The 20,177-nt window shown below is 55.3% G+C and overlaps 1 protein-coding gene across 1 annotated transcript in view; it reads right to left on the bottom strand.

Annotated features, from left to right (window-relative positions):
* The window catches only part of Mdga1 (MAM domain containing glycosylphosphatidylinositol anchor 1), a 43,010-nt gene extending 23,079 nt beyond the window's left edge, over positions 1-19,931 (bottom strand). Inside the window, exons 1-2 of the mRNA XM_090355749.1 lie at positions 19,782-19,931; positions 2,116-2,255 (exon numbers count right to left, since the gene is read on the bottom strand). Coding sequence (XP_090211875.1) covers positions 2,116-2,255; positions 19,782-19,848 — 207 coding nt within the window. The 5' untranslated portion in view covers positions 19,849-19,931. The remainder of the gene's footprint in view (positions 1-2,115; positions 2,256-19,781) is intronic.
* Between the last annotated feature and the right edge of the window lie 246 nt (positions 19,932-20,177).

The raw sequence follows: 20,177 nt of genomic DNA, 5'->3' as shown, positions 1-20,177 counted from the left end.
TCCTCAGCATTTCTGATACATTTGTCTCTTCTTCTTCTTCCTCCTCCTCCTCCTCTCCTTACCCTCCTCTACTTCTTCCTTCCCATCTTCCTTGCTGAGGCAGCTCTGTCCCACTGAAACCAGATCTCAGACTTTATTTATTTGTTTATTTATTTTTGCCCAATCTGGGACTTGATCTCAGGGCCTGGGCACTATCCCTGAGCCTCTTTGTGCTCAAGGCTAGTGCTCTACCACTTGAGCCACAGTTTCACTTCTGCCTTTTTCTGATTAGTTTATTGGAGATTATAGAGTCTCCTGGACTTTCCTGCCCTGGCTGGCTTCAAACTCAGATCATCAGATCTCAGCCTCCTGAGTAGCTAGGATTACAGGCATGAGCCACTAGTGCCTGGTTTACTTTGAGAGAGGGTCTAGATAACGTTGCCTCAGCTAACCTCAAACTTGCAATCCTCCTTACTCTACCTCCAGAGAGTCTGGGATTACAGGGACAGCCCTGTGCACTCAGTCCTCTGTCCTGACCATAGAGTGGACATAAAGTCTTCCCCTGCTCCTCCTCTGGGCTGGTTGCTGGGAGAAGCAAGTGGCTGGGAACTAGTGGGGAGCACTCATCTCCTCAGAAGGGGACTGGTGGGCTCTGGCGGGTTTGGGGGTCATCATTCCATTAGCAGAGCACAGGGATGGATCGGAAGTGAGCAACCACAGCCTGAGAGCTCAGGGCGGAGTCTGCTGCACGGATGTGAAGATCTGACCAAGAAGGACAGCAAAAAACAGAGGAAAAGGCTCAAAGGAGTGGCACAGAGACCCAAACCTCGGAGTCTGGCTGGGTGGAGGAAGAAGAGGCAGGCTCAAACAGAACCCTTGGTGTGGGAGTCTCAAGGGCAGGTTCAACACAAAAGCACTAGGCTTAAATTACAATAGACACTATGGAAAGCTCGAATAATAGAGGTTTATAGAAAGACTAAGTCAAAGCCCAACAAAATAAACAGGAAATAAGAAAAAAGAAAAGCAATGGCTTTTCTCACATCGTGTCTCATACCTGCAATCCTAGCTACCTGGGAACTAGAGGTCAGGGGGGTCACGGTTCGAGGCCTGCCCAGCCTGAATTTAGTTTACCCTATCTAAACCAATGAGGGATGGCAGCTCATGCATATCATCCCACATCCTGGCCATGCAGGAGGTGTAAGTAGGAAGATAATAGTCTGAGGTTGGCACTGGCACAGCAGAGACACTATTCAAAAGGCAAATGTGTGCTGGGGACATGGTTCTTGAGTGGTAGAGTACCCATCTAGCAAGTCTGGGTACTTTGGCACTACCGAATAACAACAGCCACCCACTACACCAGTGTGGGTCGTCCTTGGGGACACACAGATGGCCAGTGTGGCCCCAGGGAGGGAGGGCGGCCCCGGCCATCTTCCAGCTCATACTTGATGTAGAGACACATAGGAGCCACGCCTGCTCAGGTAGAAAGACTCCCGGGTCAAGTTGTGCTGCGTGTCTGCCCAGCGCCTTCCCTGCTCCTGCTGCATTTCACTGTCCCTCTCAGCATCCACTTGGCACCTGTTCTACAGCTGGTAAAGGTCAGGCTGCTCGTCAGCCCTCAGTCCCTTCTTGGCATCTCCTCCCCTTGCTCTCAGCCAGAGCGGTCTCCACTCCCTGCCTGACCTGGGCACCCGAATGGGGACAAAACTCATGGGAAATTTTCACAAACTTGTCTTCGGCTCCCATCCGATTGCTTTGGGTCTTTGAGCCCCCAGTGCAAACGTGGATGCCATGGGGTCCAGGCTGAGGATATGAGTTCTACAGCCAGTTCCTGCTCCCATTCTCACAGAAGCCGTGTGGCGTCGGGGAGTTTGCCCTACCTCTCTGAGCCTCCATTTTCCCGGCTGCAAAGTGGGACCATCAGAGGCTCCAGAGAGAGAATAGTGAAGCAAAGGTGCATGCACATTGGCACAGGCTATGTCCCAAAACCCTGATGAGCAGCAGAGGAGAGGACAGGGCAGCTGGCATCCGGCATCTCCTCTCGGTCGCCGATGTTTCCAGCCTCCAGCCCGTCCCCACAGAGCTCCTCTCCCAGATGCCTGACTGCGTGGTGTGCTGGCCGTGCGGGCGGTGGCTCACCTGGGGGCGAGGGTGGCCGGTGAGCAGGCACTGCAGCACCAGGGTGTCACCCTCGCGGATGGTGTACACGCGCTCGCTGATGTTGTCTTCTTTCACCACGCACGCCTGGCCCGCATGCACAATCTGGGCCTGGGCCGGAGCTGGCAAGAGAAGGAAGGGGAGGCTTAGGGAAGATGGTGAGGACAGAAAGGATCAGGTGAGGCCATAGCTTTCCCTCAGAGCCAAGGCCATAGATCTAGGGACCCCCGAGCCAGCCACCCCCTCATTTGAGCCCCTGGAAGAGATCTGAGCCTCTGGGTGAGCAGGAGAGGGGGAGAGGTTACTCTTCAGTCAGTGTCCTTGTCTGGACAGGTCCCAGTCCCGGCTGCCCCTGGGGTCCCCCCAGAGCCCCCAAGATGGCAGACATACCAGGGACATCCCCCACTAATGGAGCAGCCTTAACCAGAAATGCCCAAAGGTCACCTGGTGCACATGTGTGCATGGGTGTACACACACACACACACACACACACACACACACACACACACACACACACACGGGGTGCTCTCCCTGCAAGTGGGTCACAGCAGCAGCACTTGCTCCCCTGGGCATGGGCTGGGGCTTAGCTCCCGGGGTTCTTCCATTTTCCCTAAGAACATGCTCCTCCTGCCCTCCACCCATCCAAAGCTCTGCTTCTAGAAAGCTCAACCTGAGACCTGCCCCCCCCCCCAAGTATGTCTCCCAAGGCCGGTTCTTTTTTCTCCTTCCTGAGCTTCTGCTGCTTCCCAGGGGGCTTGGAGGTCTCCAGAGACTGTCCCCCAGTTTCTCTCACAATACCTAGTGTGGGAGAGACCAGATGCCTAGGGTAGAAACGAAAAGAGGTCACAGCCTTTCCCTCTGTGCCTCACCCCACTGTCCTATCAACAATGTTTGTGGCACTGGGGGAAGGGGGGACAGGGAAGGCCCTCCCTAAAGAGATAAACAAACAGAGGCAAGGCCAAACTCCACAGAAAATAGCTACTTCCTTCACAAAGCCCTCCATGATTGATGGGCGTCTATCCTCCTGTACCGGGTCAGCACGTCCATCATTGTCCCACTGCAATAACAAAGCAGGCTTGGATTCGAGTCCAAGTACCAGCGTACACGGAAGGAGGAAGAGGGGCGGGGAGGGAAAAGGACAGGGAGCTTGTGGGACGGCTAGCCACTGGGCATCGCTGGAACCCTAATTAACCATGCAAATCTGCACAGAGGCAGGTCATGGAAACAAGAGGCCAGGTCTCGGGGCGACCATCCTGCCTGCCTGCCTGGCTGCCACAAGAAGATAGAGCAGGGCCAGCGGTCAGGAGACACACAGCTGTGTGGACTTGGGCAACTCCGGTCACGTCTCTAATCCTGTTTCCCCTGCCCACGGGAGGGACGTGCTCTGATAGCTTCTGAGGTCTTTCTGTGAGCTGTGTTTGGGTACACAGCCCAGCGAGTGCTAGGGCCTGGGATGTACACTTTCCCTCTGCCGTGGAAAGCCATGACCCTTCCCAGACAGGGCAGAGATGGGTATCTGTGACCAAGATCCCCAGGGAATCCTATCTGGAAACAACTGTCAAGAAACGCAGTGCTTACTGGACACCGATAAGGCAGGAGGCTGAGCGCATGTCTGCCAGAGGCCTCTGAGCACAGAGGACACGGCGTTACCAGGCCCCAGTGCAAGATAAGCCCTGCATGAGGCTCGCTCCTAGCAAGGCAAGGCTGTCATGACAGCAACACTGACTGATAAGGAATGTGGAAGCAGAGCTGGAGAGTCGTACTCTCTGGCCCCCAACAGCCAGGGACACCAGAGGTCCTTGCTGCTGGTGACATCTGAGGGTGAGATTATCAGACCCCCTCGGTGACCATTCAACTCCAGAATGGCAGAGCAGAGGTGATTCCCATCATCCCACCCACCATGGTGAGGTTCCATGCCAGGGGATGAACCCCCAGGGAAATGAGTTCTGACAACAAGCACACAAAAGCTGCAAGATACTCAGAACAGCTTCCTATTCTAAATGGCTTTTTATAAGTGGCTAACTAGAGCCGGTGCAATGAGTGGCTCACGCCTATAATCCTAGCTACTCAGGAGGCTGAGATCTGAGGATCAAGGTTCAAAGCCAACCAGGCACAAAAGAACCTGAGACTCTTTTTTTTTTTTTTTTTTTGCCAGTCCTGGGCTTGAGCTCAGGGCCTGAGCACTGTCCTTGGGCTTTCTCAAGGCTAGAGCTCTACCACTTGAGCCTTAGCAACACTTCCAGCTTTTTTTCAATGTATGTGGTACCGAAGAATCAAACTCGGGTCTTTGTGCGTGCTAGGTAGCACTCTACCACTAGGCCAAACTACCAGCCCGAACCTGAGACGCTTATCTCCATTTAACTCCTAGAAAAGAGGAAATGAGGCTTGGCTCAAGGGTAGAGCAGTAGCCTTGAGCTGAAGAGCTCAGGGACAGCACCAGGGCCGAGTTCAAGCCTTATGATCCACCCCCCACACACACCCACAAAATAAGTGGCTAGCTAATAGCTGAAACCCAGAAAAAACACATATAGCCTTTAAGGGCCAGACATGGCAGAGTCTATCTATAATCCCTACTTCTCAGGAGGTACAAGTAGGAAGATCATGGTCTATAGCTGACTCTAGGCAAAACTAGTAAAATCTTTTATCTGAAAATAAAGCAGAAAGACCTGAGAGTAGAGTTCTTGAAAACAAGACATTGTAGAATTCTTGCCTAGCAAATGCAAGATTCTGAATTCAAATACAGTATTTATCCACTCAAGAAAAAAAAGATTAGCATTCACAAGAATGTATCTGCACCCTTTATTATTTTTTTTTTCTTTTTCCATGCCATTCCTGGGACTTGTACTTAGGGCCTGGGCTTTTGTGCTCTGGGCTGGTGATTTACCAACTTAAGCCACAGCTCCACACCTACCTTTTCTGGTGATTCACTGGAGATAAGAGTTTCATGGGTTTTCCTGCCCAGGCAGGCTTTGAACTATGAGATCCTCAGATCTCATCCTCCTGAGCAGCTGGGATTATAGACATGAGTCACCAGCACCCAGCAGAGAACGCGTCTGTATCATTACACAGCTGCTGATGCTCCGCTCCCAGGCATAAGTTGATGGAACCCAGACATGAAAGTGCATATAGTGAGCAACTGCTTTTATCCCCAACTCTAAGGCAGAAAAAAAAAACCATCTTGTGGCCAACGGAGCCTTAACTGTGATGGCCTCAGACTGGACTGAGAAGTGACCTCTTGGGAAGGGTATGCAAGAAGTTACTAGGTGAAGCGGCAGAAACGCTGGCTAAATGGTAGATGGATACATGGCAACAAAAGAAACCAGTCATTTGCTGAAGATTTCCCCATTGGTAACGGTTTAAAGAGGGAAACTTCCCCTTCCCCAACGGCTTGTGTGTTGAATGCCTGGTGCCAGTTGGTGGAGCTCGTGAGGGATGAAGGGATAAGGAGGATGCTGACTTCATCAACTAGCCCACTGATGAGCTCATAGCTGAAAGTGCTTCTGGGAAAGGCTTTGCTGCTCTTAAAAACTAAAATCCAGAAGCAACCCATAAAGAGTAGCAAAAAAGTGAGGGTGGATACTGGTGGGTCACACCTGTAATTCCAGCTATTTAGGAGGGGAGGTAGGAGGATCCAGATGAAGAGGCAGGCTGAAGCCTGCTTGAGGAATTAGGTCACCAAGGGTGTCTTGGAGGGGTTGTTTTGTACCAGCACATGCACATGCACACAAATACATGCACATGCATGCACACACCAAGTTGGTTGCCCCAGGATGCCCTCTCGCCTGGAGTCCACCTTGCTCCCAGCTCTCCTGGGCTTCCTGAGTGCCTGGCACAGCCTCAGATGGCTGGGCCTCGGGACCCTGCCTCCCCAGGGCTGGCTGGACCCTATCCTTAACAAGTCATCCATCTGCTGTGGCACCTCGCGCCCTCCCGGCGCCTGGTACGCACGTGTTTATTGATCCTTTTATGCATGTAATGCAAATGGACACTTAATAATTTAGTGGAGTTAACAGTGCTGAAATATTAACAGGCTTTTCTCTTTTAATTAGTTACTCAGAGAATGGCAGCCAGGGGCCAGGAAGGAAGTTTTTCCTGGGTAGGTGCTGTGGCCCAGCCAGCTCTGTCTCAGCCTCCTTCAGCCAGGAGTGAAACTCCCCTGGCTCATGGCCACCGGGCATGGGCCTGGTAGGAAAAGGACAGTTGTTCTTCTGTGCCCTCTGCCTTTCCTTGGCATCTCCAGTGCTCCCGAAGGTCCTGAGAGCCAGGCCTAGCCACATAAAGACACCTACCTTTCTCTAAAGAGCTACAGTCACAACCTGAGATAGAGGGGATAGCAGTTCAGAGCCAGCCCCGGCAGCAAAGTCCATCAGACTTCATCTCCAAGATCACTAGCCAAAAGCAAGGCCAGAGGTACATCTCAAATGGAAAAGTACCAGCTACGAGTGAGCAAGCTAGACCACGAGTTTGAGTCCAAGTACAAGCAAGTAGATATGTAAGAAAATGACTGAATAAAGCTAGACTCACACCTTTCAGTCCCTAGCAGCTACAGACAGTGCAGTCCCCGGTGGGTCCTGGGCCAGTCCCTGTCCAAGAACAGAGAGATCCGTGGCTTTGTTGAAGCCAGAAGCCACTGAAAACACTTGACCCTCAACCCCAGCAGGGCAACGGGATTTGCAGGGCTCTGTCTGAGTCCCAGGTGCTGACCACCAAGTCTGAAGCCCAGGGCTCAGTCACAGGCCCACACATGGGGGCTAATGGAAGCTACAGGCGAGGGTACTGGACTTGGGCTGTAATGAGGATCCGGGTACCCCTGCACCCTCAGAGAAAATAGGATGGTGGGAGGCGAAAACCCTCCCCATCTGCAAGTCCTGAGTGGGGGCTCCACGTCAGCTCATAACTGACGTTCATCTCCCCATGTAAAACAGATGCCAGTAAGTCACATTAGGCACCACAGGGTCGTGTTAAGTGAGATGACATCTTGCAACGTGCTGTGTAAACTGTAAAGTTCCGCACAGATCAGCTCTTGTTATCGTTGGGTGTTAAAAAAAAAAAATCAAGCATGGCTCCAGGAGGCGAAAATGAGAAACTCAAAAACACGTCACTGTGCATCTGTGAAACCAGGGCAAGGTGGGGGTGTGGTAGTGCAGGCCTGTAATGCCAGTGACTCCAGAGGCAGGAGTGGGGGAGCCTGATCTGGAGCTAACCCTGGACAAAAAACAGGAGATCTACCTGAAGATGACTACAGCAACAAAAACAGGCTGGATGCATGGTTTCAGGGCAGTTACTTTGTTCAGCAAGCACAAGTTAAACCCTAGCACCACACACACACACACACACACACACACACACACACACACACACACACACGCACGCACGCAGGCACGCACGCAGGCACGCACGCACAGTGGCTAGGCCCTCCAATTCCAACTCTCCACAGCCTAACCCGGTAGTATAAAACAAGACCATGAAACTGGTCTGAATGCTAGATGCCCTGTCATCCTAGCTACTCGGGAGACTGAGATCTGAACAGTTCGAAGCCAGCCCAGGCAGGAAAGTCTGTGAGACTCTTATCTCCACTGAACCACCAGAAAAATCGGAAGTGGAGCTGTGGCACAAAGCGGTGGAACACTATCGGGGACAGCGCCCAGGCCGAGAGTTCAAGCTCTACTTACAAGAGTCCAACAAAACAAAAACCACTTGTCTGTCCTATGGCCTGTGAGGTCCTCTCACTTTGGGGAAGAGGCCCCAGTGGAATATTTTAAAAGAAGTCCCGCACAGAAGGAGACGCAGGGCCAAGCTCTTTCAAAGGACAGGTGACTGGTGCCTATCCAGAGGCGGGCGGCAGCAGCAGAGGAAGGGTGACTGAACTGGACATGTCAATGCAGGGGATGCTCCGAGCCCATTAAAGTGACAGGTCTGAGGGCTCGGTCAATAGCAGGAGACATGCAGGAGATAAAGCCAGCCAGGAGACGCACCGACCACTGTTTACTGCTACGTAAAGATGTATCGACAGGGATGGGCGGGGAGTTGAGAATGAACATGGAATGTCTGGTGGTCATCTGACCGCCTTTTCCCCTCTCAAGTTGTTTAAGTGGATAATAACAAGGATAACAACCCTGAGAGCAAAATCAATCACGGGCCTGAGCGCTGGGGCGGGGTGTCTGTCTCCCGGACAGAGGGGGAGGGGAGGACAGTCTGGGAGAGGAAAGGCCAGGTCGGGCCTCGCGCTGGCCCTGACCCCAGGCCACTGTCTGTCCCCAGAACTGCAGACCCTGGGAGGGCTGGGCTTCGCCTCCCAGCCGAGCCTCCTGAGGGCTGCTTTGCGCCTGCAGAGAGCCAGTGTTGCAGGCCAGGCTTGCACTCCCCACCCCAGGCAACCGGGTACAGTGGACACAGCTCATCATCTCCTAGGTTTACATGCCAGGAAGCAGAAACACGAGAGCCCGACTAGCTTCCAGCTTCTCTCCAGCTCCTCTCACCACTTCCTCATGCCCCCCACCTCATTAGTGCAAAACACGCACTCCTGCTGGCCCCTGGTCCCGAAGCTATCCCGAATGACATCCAGTCTTGGCCTCCCACCTTGCTGCCCTGCCCTGTCACCCACTCCCCTTCTTCCGGCACCTTCCACTGCCTGTTCCCCCACTCCACACACTGCCTTCCGTCATTTCTCCAAGCATCTCAAGCCCACTCCTAGCTCAGGACCTTTGTATTTGCCCCTCCTGGGTGGCTTTCTCCAGATTTTCAGCTCTCCTCTTACCCCCACTCCAAGTACAGAGACTTGAACTCAAAGGCCTGGATGCTGTCCTTTCGCTTTCTCCCCTCTAAGGCTCATAATCTACCACTTGAGCCACACCTCCACTTCTGCCTTTTTAATGAGCTCTTCAGCTCAAGGCTACCACCCTACCCCTTGAGCCACAGCACCACTTCCAGTTTTCTGGTAGTTAATTGGAGATCAGAGACTCACAGACTTTAATGCCCAGGATGGCTTTGAACAGACATCCTCAGATCTCAGCCTCCTATTCCTGTCCTTTTTCTTTGGCTAAACTTTTAGAAAGCCTGTGTAAGTGGCAGGCACTGTAGGATCTGATTACCATGTTAGCCTCAGAACAAGGAGTAAATGACTTGAGGGCTGGGGAGGGGAGCGGCTGGATAGGAGTCAAGCGCGGTGGGTGGGGCGGCTGCCTCCTTCCATTAGGAGGCTCCTGGGGAGCAGGGCTGGACTGGAGGACCAGCGGGGGCAGAACACCCAGGAGTGGAGCAGGAGGCTGGATTCTCCCACCCTGCCTCCTGTCTGGCTCTCTCCATCTCGGTGCTCACCTGTCCCTCTCTTTGTGACTTTTTTTTGCCAGTCCTGGGCTTGAGCTCAGGGACTGAGCTCTGTCCTTGGGATTTCTCAAGGCTAGAGCTCTACCACTTGAGCCTCAGCACCACTTCTGACTTTTTCCTGTGTATGTGGTACTGTGGAATTGAACCCGGGTCTTCGTGCGTGCTAGGCAGGCACTCTACCACTAGGCCAAACTCCTGGCCTCTCTTTGTGACTTTTGCCCTTGCTGGAGGCAGGGTGTCTTCCCCACAGCTCCAGAACAACCCTGCACATGCTCCCCCTTCCTCTTCCATGGCTATGGGGAGCCCTACTTATGTGTAGGGAAACTGAGACACTGGGCAACACTTTGCCCTATGTTTCCAGCACCCATATATGGCAAGAGGTAGAACCCAGCGCTAAATCTGTCCTGGAAGCCTTGGCTGGGCCCTGCTCCTATCCTTCAAGCCCCGCTGCCTTCCCCCTGCTCGCCCGGTAAATATAGTTACCTGCTTCTGAAATTAGACCCCGCCTGGCATCAGGCGCCACAGCTGGCCTCAGAGCTGCCAGCCACGGGCACTTGGGTGCGAACGCCTGGGGTCCTTCCCCTCCCCGGGTGCCAGGCACAAGGGAGAGAAGCAGTGGGGGGTAGAGAGGGAGGGCCATATAGGGACCCAAGTCAGCTGTTGGGTTGCCCGGCCTGATTTTGCCAAGGTACCCACTGTTCCCTCTGAACCCCACAACTCCAGTCCCCTGTATGTCTGGCGGGGGGGGGGGGGGTGTTCAGAAGAAGACTGACTCCTCCTCCCCCCCCTCGCTCTCCCCCTGCTTAGCCCAGCTGGGACTACTGTTGCCTGCACCCAGCCCAGCCCCCAACTTGGCAAAGGCACAGCGGGTGAGCGCACGCCTGGCACAGGCCCCAGTGCCCCGGAGCGAGGCTCCGAGCCGGCAGCTTTGTGTTTTGTGAAAATCAAATCCACAACTTAGCCCTCCAGCCAAGCAGGGCCTGCTGGGAAAGCTGGCAGCCCTTCCTTCCAGCGCCCACCGAGGGGCACCAGCTGCCACCCTGGCTGGCAGAAGGGGGCCGTGGAGGCTGGGCCAGAGTCTGCCCTCCCACCCTGACCCCCCTCCTGCCTGGAATAAATCGGAATAGAAATGGGAGGGGAGCACTGTCCTCTGTTTGAACAAATTGCTGGGGCTCCCTCCTGTCTCAGGTCAGGCCTCGCGATGGGGGATATTTTCACTTGCAGACTGCTAATAGACTCAGAGGAGTGGCCCGATCGATGGCGGCCAGGAACATTAGCCAGGAGCTACGGGCCAGCCTGCGCTTGCCCCTGCCCCGGTCTGAGGCTCCTGGAAGGGAACGGTGTGGTCCTGCTACCCTGGAGCTGCAGGCGGAGGGAGGCCTGGGTGGCTAAGTCTGCCTGCTGCCAATCAGGGTGGGGACAAGAGTGCCAAGGTGTATCCAGAGCCGCCCCTGGAGGTCCTCAGTACACGGACACACACACACACACTTGCACAAATTCTACATGCACAGACATGGCCACTGCACAGGCCCTCCTGCTGCATTTCTATGCACCCAAGAAGAGTAGAGTACAGAGCGCAGGCAGAGGGCATGGTGATCTCAGCCCCTGTCCAGGGTCCTGGGGAGACATGTTGGTGGGGGAGGGGCACAGCTCACCCTGATGCAGTCTCCCAGCGGCCACCCTGCCCTGGTCCCAGGGGTGAAACCACCTGCCTTGTGCTCCCTAGAAAGTAAGGGAGGGAGCCAGGCAGGGTGTTGGGGGTGCTGGGTACAGTCTGTGCCCCTCCAGGCACCATCCCACCCCAGGCTACTGTGCCAGTAGAGTCCACCAGGGGTCATGATACTCTGTAGCAGCTAAAGGAAAGCCAGAGGCAGAGATGGCTACCTTAGGAGTGGCCACTCCGATCTCTTCTGGGGCTCAGGTTCTTTGCTGACAAGTGGTTGGATTTGCCCTAAGAGTCCAGTGACTCTGTTACCCGGTCAATCCATGACTCCAGGTCACCCCTGCCTTGCTCTCTGCCAGCTCCTTGGCACCCAGGGACAGGAACACATGGGTGCTTGCTTCTGAGCTCTTTCTTGGGTGTTCAGGGTGTTGGCTGGTGGGGTGCTGGCCCAGCGGGGAAGCTCAGCTCTGGCAGCCCTTGCAATGATGGGAGCCTGTCCTGGTCTTATTAGAATGTGCTTGCATCTCCTGACAATGCCCAAAGGTGCCCAGAGCTCTTTTGCCCAAGGCTAGCCCTCTACCACGATGGACATAGCTCCATTTCTGGCTTTTTGCTGCTTCACGGGAGATAAGAGTGTCACAGACTTTCCTGCCCAGGCTGGCTGCCAACCACATCCTTAGACCTTGGCCTCCCAAATAGCTAGGATTACAAGCGTGAGCCACTGGCATCTGACATTTTCTGGGCACTAGAACTCTCGCCCCATACTGAGGTCCCTTGTTGGGGTCCCCTGCTTCCCTGTCACACTCCCCCCTATTCCTCCACTTGGCCTCACCTCCCAATAAATCACCTGCACCCAGTCCTGCCTCGGGCTCAACTGCCTCAGTGAGGCTCACCAACAGTGCTCACTGTGCCACCTCTCCATGGCCAGGGCCAGAGCCCAGATCATCCTAACAACCCCAACACACACTCGCCAGCTGCAGGCAGTGGTGGCTGAGCAGCTAGCAGTGAAGCTGCATGGCGTCTTGGGTGTGGGGCTTGCTGCAAGAACGATGGGAGCTTCCCCAGCAGACCCACCGTCCTGGGAGTCAGGGGGCCGCTTTCCCTGCCGCCACAGGGCTCAGAGCACAGGGGAAACCTGGCAGCCGGACAGAAGTCAAACCTAGGTCTCACATTGTAGGCCTCGGTTCCTTGTCCTCTTTTGGCTTCCTGCGTAGGAAGGATAGGGAGGACGACAGGCTGGCGCTGGCACGCCCAGCTCTGGGTTGAAAAGGGACCCCACAGACATCTCAGCCTGGACAGGTCTCAAACTACCATCCTCCTGATCGTAGTTAGCCTCCTCCCACTAGCGCAAGACACTGGTATTCCAACAGCTTTGGGCTTTAAATCGCTTCCCTGTTTCTAACACACAGCCGGAGGAGGGCCTGCTTAAGAAACCAGAGCTCCAAGACAAAAGGAGGCTGCAGCTGGCCTTTGTGACCGCAAGATGACATTTCTGGGGTGGCCAGGGGTCCTCCGTGCCTCCTACAGCACGGGCTGAGACTCAGGCTCTCAAAAATGTCACCCTTGGGGCAGTCCAGGCAGGCACAAGCCTTGGCATAGGGTGAGTTCAAATCCTGACTCCATCACTGCTAACCAGTGAGTCTGGGGTATGCCACTCAGCTGAGCCTTGGCTCTGCCAGGTGGAGAAAGCCAGGGAGAAGTCTCTGCTCTTCTACACATGTGTGAGCCCCACCTCAGGAGCCCATCACCTCTGCAGCCAGCACACACATACCACACCACACCCCCGGCCCTCCTGGACCAATAGCAGGCACTAATTAATATTCGTTCCATGTCCCCAATTGCTGCCCTGCCCGCCAGCTCTGAAATTTTCATTTACCTTCAGCCAAACAGAGAAGAAAATTACAAAAGGCTCCATTTCAGAAAGGCAACAGAATTTACCTATGCGAATCAGCACACACTGCCGAGGCGGCCTTCCAATCTCTTGAGCTTTGGGACTTAGCAGTTCCATGATTTAAAAACAAGAACAAAAACAAAAAGGAAGAAGAAGAAGCAGGGAGTGGTGGCTCATGCCTGTAATCCTAGCTACTCAGGAGGCTGAGACCTGAGGATCAAGGTTCAAAGCCAGCCCAGACACAAAAGGACCAGAGGCTCTAATCTCCAACTAACCTCTAGAAAATAGGAAGTTGGTCTTGGCTCAAGGGTAGGGTGGTAGCCCTGAGTTGAAGAACTCAGGGACAGCATCCAGGCCCAGGGGTAGGGTGGTACCCTTGAGCTGAAGAGCTCAGGGATAGCACCCAGGTGGGCTATCCCCATGACTGCCCCACCCCCTCCAAATAAAAAGCTGGGACCCAGGGACTGGTATGGTTGGTCCTGCCTGCAATCCCAGCTTTAAGGTGATGAAAGTGGGAGGATTGCAAGTTAATAGGTCAGCCTAGACTAAAAAGGTGAGGAGGAAGAGGAGGAGGAGGAAGAGGGGGAGGAGGAAGAAGAGGAGGAGGGGGAGGAGGAGGAGGAAGAGGAGGAGAACGGGGAGGAGGTGGCTTGCCAGGCAAGCCTGAAGCTCTAAAGAGCTCAAATCTCAGTACCACCCACAAGCAAAAACAAAACAAAACCAAAATGGAGTAAACAGTCAGATAAGCTAGGTTGAAAGTAAGCTTGGAGAACTAACCTGAACCTCTAGATGGTCCCTCAAACGCCCCAGGAACGTACGCTTGGCCTGCTTCAGTTGACGTCATCCACACAGTCTGGGCCTGTGTACCATCTAGACAACTCTTCCAGCTACCACTGACTGGCTAGGACTACCAAGGAACCCTACGGAGCTAGAGAAGCCCCTTGATCTGCCACCCAGCCTCCCCTGGCCACTGCCGGGCTTCGGGACTCCCGTGGGGGAAGCAGCCATGCCAGTCCTCCTGGGCCTGCTGTGTTTCTCCCTCATCCCTCTCCCCCAACTCTGCACTCCTTTCCTGGACTTTCCTGCCATCTGCCCGGCCACCTCTGCAGCTGTGACATAGAAGAAAGAAGATTCTGCACAGTGTCATCCGTTATCCACTCTCAAGCGTATCTCCAGATAGGGAAACTGAGGCTCTGTGGAGCCCTGTCTGCCTCACTCTGCCTCAGTTTCCCCCTACATTCTGGGGACATAAATCCAGATGTGCACAGTGGCCTCTTTCGAGCCGATCTCTGTGGTGAACACCAGTCCCATCCCCCACAATGTCTCCTCACACCACCCACTCATGTGGCCACTAATGCCATATGCTAGGGCCTTGCCAGGCTCAGCCATGGGGTACCCTGGCCCCACCCCCCTGCCTACCTGCCTCCCACAGCCCCGGGTAGCTATAACAGGAGGATGTGACCCTGCCTGCACAGCAGGTTGACTTCTCAGGTCTCACCTCGGGCTGGTGCTGGGCAGAGCCAAGGGGTGCAGATCCAGTTTTCATATCCAGAATCCAGGCTCTTCACTACTTCCCACAGCCTTTGCATGGGCTCTCCTCCCGACTCACACATTTCCCCAGGTACCATCAGGAGGCCCCCACGGCACCTCAAGTCTCTACTTTGGTGCCACCTGTTTAGGAAGGGTCCAGGAATAGTGTGCAAAGCCAAACCATAGCTCATCACCCTTTGTCTCTGTTCTATTCTTCATATTCCCAAAGCTAGCACTGGGGCTTGAACGCAGGGTCTTGGGCTCTTGCTCAGCTTTTCCACTCAAGGCTGGTACTCTACCACCTGAGCTGTACATAGCTCCCCTGCTGGCTTTTTTTTTTTTTTTTTTTTTGGTGGTTAGTTGGAGATAAGAGTCTCATGAATTTTACTGCCCAGGTTACCTTCAAATCATGATCTTCAAACCTCAGCCTCCCAAGTACCCAGGATTATTACTGCACATTCTTGGAGCCTTGGTTTCCTTATCTGTTAAGCAGGCATGAGGTGGGGCAACCTCTGAGCATCAGGGGAATGGAAAGCCACAGAGTCACAAGGCCTGGGGCACCTATTAATTTATAGAAGATTCCTGTCATCAACAATCCTCTTTCCTACAAGGTTCCTTCCACTAAGACACAACCAGAAGTGTCACCGCCAGATGCATGCGATTGGTTTATTATGCATTCTGATGATTTTGGCAAAGAGCAGGTTAGTCATAGCCATAGGAAAAAGGAAGAGTTCATTGTGTAAAAAGTAAAGATATATTTCTCTGAGCTAAGCATAGCTCTTGCCTCACAAAGCCTTTGGCGCCTGGAACCTTCCATCAGCAGAGGACAAGATGAAGGAGATACAGAAGAGGGGGCCACACCACCTCCACTCCAGGAGCCACCTGGATAGGTTTTACCCCCAGGAGGAGGGTAAAGCAGGAAGTGTGGCTTTGGCACTGGGCGGGTTCCCTGGGTAACTAGGCTGGATTGTGGGAGCCGGCTTCTGCCCTGAGGGGAAGAATTAGATTCATTTTTCCGACTTTCCTTTAGGGTGAGGCCCATAAAAGCCCGGCAAAAGCAAGAAGCGATGTGGTGGCCAACGCTGTCCCCTGCTGGCCATGTCTGGAATAGCAATGCTGGCCACGGAGGGCAGGGCCCCTAGGCAATCCACCCAGTACATATCAGGACCCTTCTCAGGCTCAGGTGTCCAGAGGCAGGGAGGAGGGGGTGATGTGGGGGCTCTTATGGGGCTGAGGGACCCAAGGCTCCATCTTCCAGGTCTCCCATCCTCACTGTGTGGGGCATCTCTTGGTCCAACCTTTATGAGCCTAGCCACCAGGAGATGAAAAGTCAGGAGCCAATGGAAGGGGGCAGATCAGAGGAGTGGGGGTCCTCTCTCCATGGCTGCTTAGGTCTCTCCTCCTAGGCCTGTTGGTGCCTGTGGGCAGCCGAGAGAAGCCAAGGCTGCTACCACTGCCCGGATTTCCACTCCCGCCCCCAGGTATTGATTTCCTGCATCATTCATTTGCCAGGCCTCGGCACTGTGATTAGCTCCCTCCATTCTCCCTATGGAGCCCCCCGCCCGTCCTTCCATGTTCCAGCAAAGCAGAGCTAATACCAGGCTCTAAATGAGGCTTTGCCACCCCAGCCCCAGCAGTTCACCGTCAGGCTCTTGAATGACTCTCTCTCCCCTTTCTGCCCACTCAAGATTGTATGTCTGCCTAACACACACACACACACACACACACACACACCCCGACCCTGGCACCACACACACCAATTTCCCTTCAAAGCTAGAGTATTCCCATCCACCTGGGAAGCACAGATTTCAGTCTGCAGCTTAGGAAGGGACATCGAAAGGACCCAGAGCCTGAGGGAACACGCTGACCAGAATCCACACACAGCTCTGGAGCCGACCTCCACTTTGGGTGGTGGTGAATAACCATGTTGCAAAGCAAACCAAACAAGGCGGGGAAATGTGGATCCAGGACACTGTCTCCTTCCTGCAAAGTCTACGGAGAAGTAACAAGGGACTGGGGTGGTAGGACCTTTTTGAGGACATTTAAGAAGCTCAGAACCTTCTGTTGACTCTAGGGTACTGCTTTCACATGTAATGCCTTCTCCAGGGAACTGCCAGATGCAAGGCAGGGAATAGAAACACCGGCACAAAATCCCGCATGCCCACACCCAGATCAACACCAGAAGCCCACGCTGGGAGACACCCTGAAATTCCTTCACCACACTCCCCAGAGGAGGAGAAAAACCTGAGTCGGTGATAATTCTGTAAAGCTACGTTGCTCTTGTCAAATTATTCAACATCTGTCTTCATGTTCCCACAAAAATTAGCATAGGATAGTAGTTTCTGATGACACCTTTGGTGAAATATTTTGACTTCCACCAGTAAGTTGCAAACAACCTGTCTTAAGGATAATGTCAATTCCCATCCCTGCATATTAAATAATCCAGGGGTTTATGTTTGGGATAAGGAAAGCAATCCCACCGACCTGCCCTACTTCTGGCCACTAGAAGAGGAGGCCAGGAGGCCAGAAAAGAAGAGAGGATGTTCTCTGACGCCATCCCCACACAGAATAGTTCCCCCCCTCGCCTGTCTCTGTCCCAGAATGATGCCTCTGGCCCCTGCCAATAAGCAGATTACAGGAATCCACCCTGAGGACAACAAGCTGGGCCAGAAGATGGGGAGGCAAAGAGGGAGGGGAACCGTTCCAAACGGACCATCTGGTCCAGCACCCGGCAGTCGTTGCATCTGTGCCCCGAAGATGCACAAAGCCACCTGGCCAATCTGAGAGTGTCACAGCCCTGATGCACATGGTGGCTCCAGAGCAGGCGGGTGGCAGTGGAACAGGGGTTCTAGACAGCTGCCTCCCACCAGCCAGGTAAGATCCAGGCCCAGGCCAAATGCTGTTAGATTCACCTCCACCCCCACCTCTTCTCCTCTCCTCAGCTCAGTCTCCTTAATAATCTGTTCATTCCCCCAGCTACTCACACCTGAGAACAGAGGGACAGGCTGAGGGTCCTGCCCTCCTCAGGACACACTTTCTTTTTTATTTCTCTCGTGGCTTCAGGAAAACCTACTGCTGCCCCTTAACCCCCATCTGCCAGGCTTCCAGACTTTTCTAAATCTTCTCAGGCTACCAGCTGGGGACTCTAGAATTCTGCCTAAGCTGAAACCCTCAACCACAGCCCACTGCTCTGATGGAAACCAACCCCTGGCGAGCCTTCCAGAAGGAAGGGGGAGAATTTCTTCAACCTCCCTCAACCATGTCCCTTCATTCATTCCACAAATATCTACAGTGCTCCTGAGATGTTCTGGGTACCGGTGGGGAAGGGAGGCCGCTGCAAACAAGGCCCCCACATGGGACTTTTGCTTTTCATACTAGCTTTGTCTGCACCGGGATAGGGGAGAAAAGGACAAGAGCAGAAGAAGCAGCCCTGCTCCCCATACTACTTTTCGCCCCGTAAGGGTGTGATGGGCTCCTGTGACATCTACCGAAGCTTGTAGCCTCACAAGAGCCTGGCTGTCCCCCTGTGTCCACCACCTCCATGAAGACCTTCTGCCCGCAGTTCCCCTGTGACTGGTTATCCATTCCCGAAGCCAGTCCCTTCGAGGGAAGGAGGAAACCATGTCACTGGACAGCCAGGCCCCACAGCATACCCACTCTCTGATTTTTGCTAAGAGCAGCTGGGACCCAGGGGGAAGGAAATTCAGAGCTCAGTGGGGAAAGACCAGTCTATGCCCCGTGGGCCTCAAAGGCCTCCCAGAGGAAGAAGCACAAAGCCCACCGCTCTTGTTCCTCATTGTTGGGTGTTCTAGCTAGGCCCAGAGGGGCCTCTCTGAAGATGGCCTGCTCATGCAGCCCTGAAGGTTGGAGACTCCGGTGGGCAGCAGCGCCCCAGGAAGGCTCTCAAGCACTTGGCCTCAGCCGCCTTCGAAAGGTGCCTCGAATAGGGCAGTGAACTGTAGGAGGTCCTTGAAGCCAGAGCCTGTGGGGCCTCCATCACCTCTTCCCCAGCACATGCAGCAGTCCTCCTCCTCCTTGTCTTTCTGGCCTATGCAAAGGGCCAGGCAGTAAGAGACACACAAACTAATTAAGAAGCAGAGTTTGGCCCAGTGCCTGGGCCAGCCTCACCAGGGAATTCAGCCCAAGTCAGCTAGCCCTTGTAAGACCAGAAGCATGCACCTCTCTTAGACAAGACCACCCCCCCCATCCCTCCTCCTGTGCCTTCCCAGACCCAAGCCCCTCAGGGCTCCCCCAGAAGGCAGCAGCATTTGGCACCAGCACCCGAGGCTGGCTTCCAGTCTGCTATGTGCCCCTGCAGACAAGGTCCAACTCTCCCTGGATCTCAAGGGAAGTGATGAGGCCCTCGGTCCTCCACTCCACACACACATCATGAAGAACTACCAAGCAAGCCCTCCCCCCTGCCATCAGGGGAAAGCAGCAGAGGGGCGAGGGCCCTAGGGACCAACTTTCAGTGCCCCAGGGTCACCGCGCGCATGCCTGCGGGGAAGGGGAGCCTGGGGGACTCCTGGCAGACGGTGCCCTCTCCGAGCCTTCCCGGGGAAAGGCCATGGGAAGGAATGGAGGAGGGTGACTTAAATGTCTACGTAGCGCCTCCGGGGCTTGGCAAGCTGCGGGAGGCAGAGTTGGGACACGTAGCCCACCGGCGCGTGCGGCGGCGGTGTTTGCGTTTCCTGGGGACCGTGGCTGGATGTGTGGGTGCACGCACACAGGCAGAAGGGAGGTGGGGCTGGGGATCTGTCGCCGGGGAGCCGCGAACAGGAGGGGCTGGCTGAGCTTCGGTCTGGTGGGGAAGCCCGGGTCGGAGGTGCCCGAGCCCGGGGAATGCCCAGCGTCTGCTCACCGTCAAGACACCGGGCCGCCGCGGGGCCCGGCCGGGCCGCGGGCAGCTCGCCCCGCTCGCCCGCCGCGCCGCGCGCCAACTCCGGATCGGGCATCGCCCGCTTCCACTCGGGAGGCCGAGCCCGCGGACCCGGCTGCGCTGTAAGTCGCTTCCCCGGCTCTGTGCTTGGGTCCCTCGGACCCGATGGATTCTCTTAAGACCTCCGCTAGCGATTTCCCATCCGAGCCGCTAGCCCCGGCTCCCCGCGCCCCGCAGCGGGCGGGTTCGCCGGCCTCCGCTCCGGAGTCCGAGCCCGGGTCTCCGCCAAGCCCGGGCAGCGCGCGCTTTGCGCCTCTTGCAAAGTTTCCGCGCGGGGCGGAGCGGGCGCGGGCGCTTACCGTAGACGCCTTGTGCCCGGCAGTGGGACGGGATCAGCACCAGGAGCAGAAGGCAGGTCACCTCCATCTTCACGGCCCGTGCTTCATCCCCGCGAGGAGGCGCAGCACGAGAGGCAGCGGGGGGCGCCTCCGCCGGGGCCCCGTGACGTCCCCTGGGTCCCCCGTGTCCCTCGGGAGAGGCCGGGAGGGCGGTGACCGGGAGCCGGAGACGCGCGATTCTCCTCCGGCAATGCCGCTGCCCCGGTGGAGACGCAGGGGGCGCCGGCCGGGCCCGGGAGCTTCCGCGCGCCTGGCGCAGTAGCCAGCACCCCGGGCCACGGAGCCCGGCCGCCGAGCCTCCCGGGTGCCCCGGGCTGTCTGCTAGGGTCTCCGGGCGCCTGGGACCTCGCTGCAGCG

The sequence above is a fragment of the Megascapheus bottae genome, chromosome 22 (assembly GCF_031878675.1).
Source record: "Megascapheus bottae isolate mThoBot1 chromosome 22, mThoBot2.hap1, whole genome shotgun sequence".
In the NCBI taxonomy this organism is placed as follows: domain Eukaryota; kingdom Metazoa; phylum Chordata; class Mammalia; order Rodentia; family Geomyidae; genus Megascapheus; species Megascapheus bottae.
The sequence above is the reverse complement of the archived record's forward strand: the minus strand, read 5'-3'. Positions and strand labels throughout refer to the sequence as shown.